Below are 8,050 nucleotides of genomic sequence, written 5' to 3' on the forward strand. Positions count from 1 at the left end.
TTTATGTCATATTTTGTAAAATGAATTAATAAAAAAAAATATGATGGAAACGTTTAAGTGGACAGGAAACATGTATATGTATTTATACGTATAAAGGCTAAATTATACCATGGAGCCATGCTCTCAAAAACTGTCATAGCTTTAATACTGTTGGTGAAGATGGCTTTAAGAAAGAAGTGTTTACAGTTAAGTTTTTAGATGTTTAGTGCCATCTTGTGTCAGTACAGAATGTCAACGGATTGGTTGGTGCTGGCTAATAGATTAATACTGTTGTTGTTGTTATCGTCATCATTATTATTAGCTTAATAAACCAGAAACAGAACCAATAACCAATAATAATAAATCAATGAGACTAAAACCAAAAATCATTCTAAGAAGATCATTTTGTAAACTGTCCCTGGCTGCAACAATGCGTTTTATGTTAACAAAAAAAATAGGGATAAAGTAAGTGGTTCCTTGTTGTTGGGCTAACTGCACCGAAACGGAAAATCCACCTGTTAGCGGTAATGTTAGTGTTTGCAAAATACGTTATAAGTGAGAACAGTGTATGTCAATCGTTTTTACTGTTCCCTATAGTTTTTAATTGTCAACCATTATTGAAGGCATATGTTTGGATGGGTGTTTAGTAGCTCTGCTAAGAAAAACAACAAGAATAGTTATTGGGGAAAATGTGAGAGACGGGAAGACAAAAGACAACACGAAGGACAAAAATAAATGTAGAAATGAAGTATCAGCTGAAAAGGAAACATAACATTCAAAAATGGAGCTGAACCTTTAAACTAACGAGGAAGACTGAAACAAAGCAGCAAAGACCAAGAAAATGTTGACATTTTAGAAACTGAAGGTGACCTTTACTGCAAAGGGGAATTTTACAGAGTCAGAGAGTGACACTGAACATGGCCTTTCCAAAGTAACATTTTATATTACACTTTCAATATAAAAGAAAATTAATTGTACTTAATGAATATTTTCTTATGGCACCCTTTTGTTAAATACTAGAGTGAGTCTGGTCCACAGTGGAAACGTGCAGACCTGCCATTTACACTTATGGCTTCTGAAGTAAAAAAAATAGCGCACGGCACTCCATCAGCGGACGTGCAGTGTTTCCATTAGATGACAGTCAACCACCGTGACTCAGGGCTCAGCCACTCCTGATGGCAGCCCGGCCCTCCGCTCCTCCTTGATCTTCCTGAATGGACAACCACGCTACCTACTGTTCACGCCTCCCTCTCACACCTCCCTCACTACTGCTTCGCCAACGACCCGCTGCAGCTTTATTGTGGAGTGATTAACCCGGGCCGATCGGTGCACCACGCAACTTAAAGGATCCATCCGAAGTAAATCACTGCTCACACCACGGCCCAAGCGTGCTTACCCACCGGGTCCTTGAATATCACCTCACTACCTGATTCGGACGTTGTGTCCTTTTTAGCGCAATGACAGCCAAGCACCGGAAAGCGAAAAACAACCACAAACATGAAGATAACATATTCAAAAATGAAGTTATGGAGACAGAAGTTCGCCCTGGAGGGAATAACTACACACTTCTATTGGTTTTATTTCTGATTTTTGTGATTGGAGGTGCCACCGGAGTGTGGTTCTGTTTCCAGCAGTACCAAACTTTAACCTACTTAACAGACAATCTCATGGGCATACAGATGAAGATAGTGAAACTACAATCCTCCCACGAAGAAATGCGACAGTCTGGCAACAAGGTAAGAATATATCCAGTCACCTAAAACTGCAAGCCACCAAAAGCACCAGATGCACTTATTGATAGCCAATATTTATAATGAACAACCAATCTTGTGAACCATATTTTCACGAGATTAGAATAAAAAAAAAAACTCTGTACACACACACACACACACACACACACACACACACACACACACACACACACACACACACACAGAAAAAATAAAATAAAATGCTCCAGCACACGTTGTCAGTTGCAAGTAAGGAAAGTTAGCTGCAGGCCTCTATCAGATTTCCACATGCCAACAGCCTCACTGGAGTGAGTACAAAACGCTGCTATTTCTAACATCCACACAGCTGCTGACGTTTGTAATGAGGATTATTCGTGACCTACAAATGCCTGTACCAATGACTCAAATGTAAAATAGATCTCTTTTAGTCTCTAGGTTCTGTGGAAAATTCTGTATTGTAATACCAGTCAAGAATATGCCCCCAAAGCTGTGCTGAAGATGCTGCCAAAATAATAATAAACAAGGCAGTAATGAGCCAAGGCTAAATTTAGTCTGTGATTTTGATACTGAACACCAGCTCAGAGGCTCTTTGCAGGCAATCTGAAAGACTGTAGAAAAGCAGAGAGAGCGATGTTGTGTGTGTCTGTCTATAAATCTGAAAGGACACACTTTATATAAGAGATAATTATATTTATAGTTAAACACATTACCATGAATGAAATTAACCTGTTATATCACAGTAAATAGTAGTTCATGACTGCCATGTTCAGTATTTTAGTCTTCTTCCATGTGTTTCAAATTCAATTCATGGTATTCCAAGAAGTATTAAGTATATCTGTATTTCCTTCCCTTAAGTATTTCTTCTATTCAGAAAAGACAGGGTTGCAGAAACTTTGCACAAGAACATTTCAGCTAGCTCAGTCTTGTTCGGCAAATATTTTCTGTATGAGTGGTAAATTGTTCTGTCGCTCACAAATGTGAAATGCTTCAGGATGTTGTAAGGAGAAAGCTTAATGAAGAATCCAGAAAAGGTTATAAAGAATGCAAAAAAGACAGTTTTAGCATAACTGCAAATAAATCAAAGATCTGAGGTTCATCTCTGTTAAGTGAGATTTCCTAAATGGCTTGTTCATGATCACGCCTGTTAATGATGAGATTTTGGTGTGGCTACATATTTCCTTCCCCCAAGCATTTGTTATATTATATTATACTATATTATACAGAATCTAAGCAAACAATGCAATGCAAATAAAGGTAAAAGAAAATTAACAAAAAACTGTCCTTGGTGTTTCCGTCCCTTTAATAGTAACAAAATCTTTTCCCAATAAGCATAATTGTTGTCCAGTGACAGTTAAGAGTCTATCAATCATAAAAATAAGTGAGGATAATAGTCCCTTAGCTTGACTCTGTGTCATTCCTGTGTCTTGTTGCAGCAGCATATTTCGGACAACGTGGAGGCCCGACTTAATGCCCTTGAGGAGTCCTATTCACTGGCCCAGAAGCAGGTGGGTATGGCCTTAGCTACAGCCGAACAGCTCAAGACATCAGACCTCCCCGCTCAGGTGCTGTCACTCCACACAGAGATGAAAACCCGCCTGGCAGAGATGCAACAAGCCACAGTGTCTCTGGAGCAACTGAGCCAGCTGCAGACCATGTTGAAAGGAAAGAGTGAGGAGTTTGAAGATGTTAAAATGAAGGTGGAGGTTTTAGCCACACTGACTGGTGAGCTAGCCCAGAAGGTCGACATCTTGACAGGCGGCCTGGAAGAAGCAGAATCTAAGCTGGAGGAGAAAGTTGGAGAGATTGCCACAGTGAGTGCCGCCCTGGATAGACAGGCTGCTGTGATGCTCAGACTGAAGGACCAGCTAGACGCCTACCAGACTCAGTTGAAGGCTAGCGTGGTCGAAATGACTACTGTCAGGTAGGTGGTGGAGTGGGAAAAAGAGCAGTGGAGGAAATAACTTGCCTCCTCTCACCCATGATTTTATGTTGTCTTTGCCAAAGCCCTGTTGGCTGCCACTGTCTGCAACTCTGTGTTACTCTAGACCAGAGTTGGTAGGCCTCTTTATCACACTGTGAGTTTGCCATGATCTATGTAAATATTTCTTTTGTATTCATAAGTTTTAAAGCTGAAAAGTCTTTGAAGCTTACATAACCATCAAGAGAACGTGGCTCACATGCTATTATTGTCATTTGAGCTTTGAAATAGAAGTGTTGTAATAAAACTAGCGGTATGTTTTGTGAGTAAAGCTTCATGAAGGTACAAAATAATGACCACAAGATCATAAGAGAAATTTATTCTGTCTTCTGTCTTTCAGAGAGTTGTTTGAACATGAGCAGTCGCAGTGGCTTCATCAGGCCAGAGTACAGGAACTTAATGTGGTACGTCACAGTCTGGAGGATCAGAACTTAGCAGCCCGTAATAACAAAGAAGCCCATTGGGTGATCTTATTAATTAAATGCAAAATGGAAAAAAATAAAATGGAAAAAAGGTAGCAAATCATGATCTTAGCAGTCAGGTCAAATTAATGTTAAATGGCAAATAAACAGATCAAATGTGAGGGCCCCTGCTGATGTAATATTTTATCTAATTTTGATATTTGTGTGTTAAGCACAACCCTTTTAGTCCTGACAGTCAAATCTATTAAATCATCATTTTGTTTTGCTTTATTCAGTCCGTCTAATAATATTTTTACTTTAAGTTTGTTGATGTTTATTCATATAGTACAGCTGCATGTGACATGTGATATTTACATGATTCTTAAACCTTAAACTTTTTTAAACCTGCCACAAGAACCTGAGAACTCATGATTAGGTAAGAAAAATATGGCCTAATAGCTCTCTAAATAAATCAGTCATTAGAATCAGATTAACCAGGCTAGACCAGATTTATCTTTAAAAGGAAAATAAATAACAACTTGGAATACAATCAGATATCTAGGACTATATGTTAGATTTATTAGTTATTAAATATGTACTGAAAGAACATTTTTAAGCTATCGCATTTAATTAGATTACATTTCAATGGCAGAACATGCTTGACATGGCTTAACACACATGCTGTCACCACACATGGCCTCTTTACTATTTCCGTTCACAGTGTGCCCATTAGGAACCATAATAACATTTTCATCACATTAATTTGAAGAAGCTAATTGCCTGGCATGGATTCCCCAATGGATTTACATCAGCATTTACACTCGTGTGGTGCAGTTTCCTGTTTTGTATGTCAGTTAATCACGTCACATTCACTGAGATACCTACGTAGATGCCTACATAGCTGAATAGTAAATATTTTGCTCCAGTTATTTGATATGACTTTGCTTATCTTAGTCTGTGGCAGAAACGAAACCTGAGACCAAGCCTCTGGAAAAGACAGAGGGAGAAACAATTCCTACAACTGAAGAAGAGGCGGAAACCAAAGAGGAAGAGGAAGCTGCAGGAAGTGAAGAAGAAGAAGAAGAAACACCTGTAGAAGCTGAAAAAAGAGTAGAAACTGTAGAAACTGAAGAAGAAGCCTTGGGCAGTGAACAAAAAGTAGAAAATGTAGAAACTGACGAGGAGGAAGAAGAAGAGGAGGAGGAGGAGGAGGAGGAGGAAGAAGAAGAAGAAGCCTTAGGAACTGAAAAAGTAGAAGACATAGACACTGAAGAAGAGACACCCATAGCAGCTGGAGAGGAAGAGGTAGCTGCACCAGCTGAATCAGAAGAAGAAGAGACTCTTCCCACCGCTGATGAAAAAGTTACATCCACCCAAGAGGAAGAAGAGGCAGAGTCTGATGAGCCAGAAGAACTAAATACACAAGATACAGCTCCTGTTGAAAAGGTGGAGTCTGCGACAGAGGAAACTGTTCCTACACAGCAGGCAGAGGCAGTAGAGGAAGATGATGCAAAACAAGAGAAGTCTGTTACTGTATCAGAAGAAGAGAAGGGACACACAACACTGACAGAAGAGGAGGGACCCAATGCTCAAGAGCAGATGCCTGAAGACGAGAACCGGAAAGGCGATGAAGAGGAGGCACCTGAAAGAGAGAAAGGTGAGGACGACTCAACAGTCCAAGATGAGAGCCTCAAAGCAAGAGATGAGGATGAGACGGTGTTGGAGAAAGAGGAGTCGGAAGACGATGAAAGGGAGAAGTCAGAAGAACACGTACCATCTGGAGAAGAGGAGCAGCTTTGGAAGGCAGTGCTTGAGGCAGAACAACCAGATGTAGAGGAAGAAGTGTCAGAAGTAGAGGACGAACAGCAGGAAGCAGCAGATGAAGAGGAGAACCATGGTGCAGAGGACCCACAGGAGGCTGATGAAGAAGAGGAGTTTTTAGAATTTGATGCTTTGCCAGAAGACAAATGTAAGATTTCACTTTCTTTTTTTTCATAAATAATGACTTGATTATCAATCCAAGTTATTAATTGACTATTCTGCCTTACTAAAATGTGTTTACTGATATATCCATTCTAATATCTTCTTTTTAATGTTTTTACAGAGTGCATACCACCAGGAAGAAATTTCATTCTTTTATGCTATGGACCTATCCATCAAGAAAAACAGGAGCTTTCTCCGACTTCCACCACTGTCTGCAATATAAAAAATACTGTTAGAAAGAGTTATTGATCGCTGTTGTCGAGGTGCATTACTCATTTGCTTTCTGAAAGGCACACCTAATCGAAAATTCCATCAACATGCAGAGCTGAAACCTGTACCTCAAAATCTAACATGGCTCGTTTTTGTAAGGAAATGAGTCATTCAGGGTTTACCTGCCAATAACAGTCTAACAAGCCTTAACCCATCAAATGATTATGTTTTTTAAAGAAAATAAATTCCACTTGTCATAACAATTTACACTATTTTCTACCAAGCTGTTAATGAAATAACAAGAAGCCAGTGCATAAGCTGTGACCTTGAAGCCATAAGTAATACCTGTCTTGGTGACAAAGTGTGCTGCTTTTTGTCACTGCCTGAAATGTATCACGAGAAACAACAATTACAGTTCTGTAATTCATTGTGTCCCTGATGTTGTTTACACAGGGGAAAAAAACTACAAGAAAAATGGTAGAAAATCAATAATATGCAATAACTGAATTAATAAGAGTGTTTTTTTAAAGGTATGGCAAAGTTTATTAAACTTTTTTTTACTCTTTAAAGACATGTTTGTTTTTTAGTGTTTAATAACTAGAGCTGTGCTTGCTCTATAGATTTGGTTATTATCATTTTATTTGCACTTTTTAACTGATTACAATTCCAGCCAGACAGAACACACTGGTGGTATTGTGAGATACAGGGAGGTCAAAAGGTTATTACTCTGTCATTACTCTGCTGCTTTTTAATTAATCATATGTTAATAAATGTTGTGTGTCTTTAACAAACAATCATAGAAAGACTATGCAACTTTAGAAAAAAAGCTTAATGATGCACCTCAGGGACAAAGTGTTCTGCATATGAGGGGTTGGAGCCTGCACTGTGCTTAAGTTACATTTTTAGGACAGCAGAAGTATTCACATGTCATTCAAAGCATCAGTCACACCAACTAGAGAACAAGTTGTCCACAAAGCCAAGAGGCGACTCATTTTATACATCATCTAAAAATATCTTTTGACGAAAGCTTAGCTTTATAATAATGTTGATGTAGTTTTCAGATTTAAGTGTTTTTCTGCAGCACACTGACAGCAAAGATGAATTGAGGGAGGAACAAATGGCGGTATTAACATGTTTAGCAACAGAAACAAAGCAAGAAACATGATTTCAAATAATGTGAGTTTTCCAATAATCAAAAATATTGTTGCTAAAGTGAGTGTAACCTTAGAGCAAAATATTTTAGTATCTCAAATGTCTTTTTTTCTTAATTTTTTTTCAGGAAATTACAAATATGTGTATTCATATTTTACAAATGTGAAATATGTTTCCAAGAAGTGATTTTTACTGTGCATTTTTACAAAAAAACGAAATAAAACGAACCTAGAGCACACTTTTTTTTAAAGGTTGTGTTTATTATCAGTATAACAATTATGTTTGTAAAATAAACTCTGGTTCTTTCACTTCTGTATACTTGATTAATTGCTGTTGTGTCGCCATGGTCGCCAGGAACACCTCAGTCTGTTTATTATCTTAAACAGTTACACATTTTTTTTTATAATTTTGTCTCTGTACACCACAACACAGGAGCCTCTAAAAATGGAATATTATATATGAAAAAGGCTGTAATTCTAAAAGAGTTAATGCAGTACTTTAGTTAAATTACTTGAATTAAAACTAAAAGTTTGCCCTGCAATAACATTTTGATTGTTTGATATAAAACCCATTGTGCAGGTTTACCGAGGAAAAATTCTAATAAATGCCTCATTGTC

General features: G+C 38.1%; 1 protein-coding gene across 2 annotated transcripts; it reads left to right on the forward strand.

Moving 5' to 3' along the window:
• The first annotated feature begins 1,229 nt into the window (after positions 1–1,229).
• zgc:66479 (uncharacterized) lies at positions 1,230–7,741 on the forward strand. Of its 2 annotated transcripts, none has more exons than XM_004546264.3 (5): positions 1,230–1,715; positions 3,143–3,630; positions 4,028–4,091; positions 5,043–6,057; positions 6,193–7,741. In XM_004546264.3, coding segments are annotated over exons 1-5 (1,848 nt in total). In that variant the 5' UTR covers positions 1,230–1,436; the 3' UTR covers positions 6,195–7,741. The 2 variants fall into 2 exon arrangements, with proteins under 2 accessions (XP_004546321.2, XP_004546322.2); XM_004546265.3 differs by having other exon boundaries at positions 3,146–3,630.
• The last annotated feature ends 309 nt before the right edge of the window (positions 7,742–8,050 follow it).

Source organism: Maylandia zebra, linkage group LG20 (assembly GCF_041146795.1).
Source record: "Maylandia zebra isolate NMK-2024a linkage group LG20, Mzebra_GT3a, whole genome shotgun sequence".
In the NCBI taxonomy this organism is placed as follows: domain Eukaryota; kingdom Metazoa; phylum Chordata; class Actinopteri; order Cichliformes; family Cichlidae; genus Maylandia; species Maylandia zebra.

Excerpts from the sequence above, each read along its gene's own strand:
- zgc:66479 (XM_004546264.3), top strand. The coding sequence starts at position 1,437 with ATGACAGCCAAGCACCGGAAAGCGAAAAACAACCACAAACATGAAGAT. Across the intron at positions 1,716-3,142 it reads TGCGACAGTCTGGCAACAAG|CAGCATATTTCGGACAACGT; the intron begins GTAAGAATATAT and ends GTCTTGTTGCAG. Across the intron at positions 3,631-4,027 it reads GTCGAAATGACTACTGTCAG|AGAGTTGTTTGAACATGAGC; the intron begins GTAGGTGGTGGA and ends TCTGTCTTTCAG.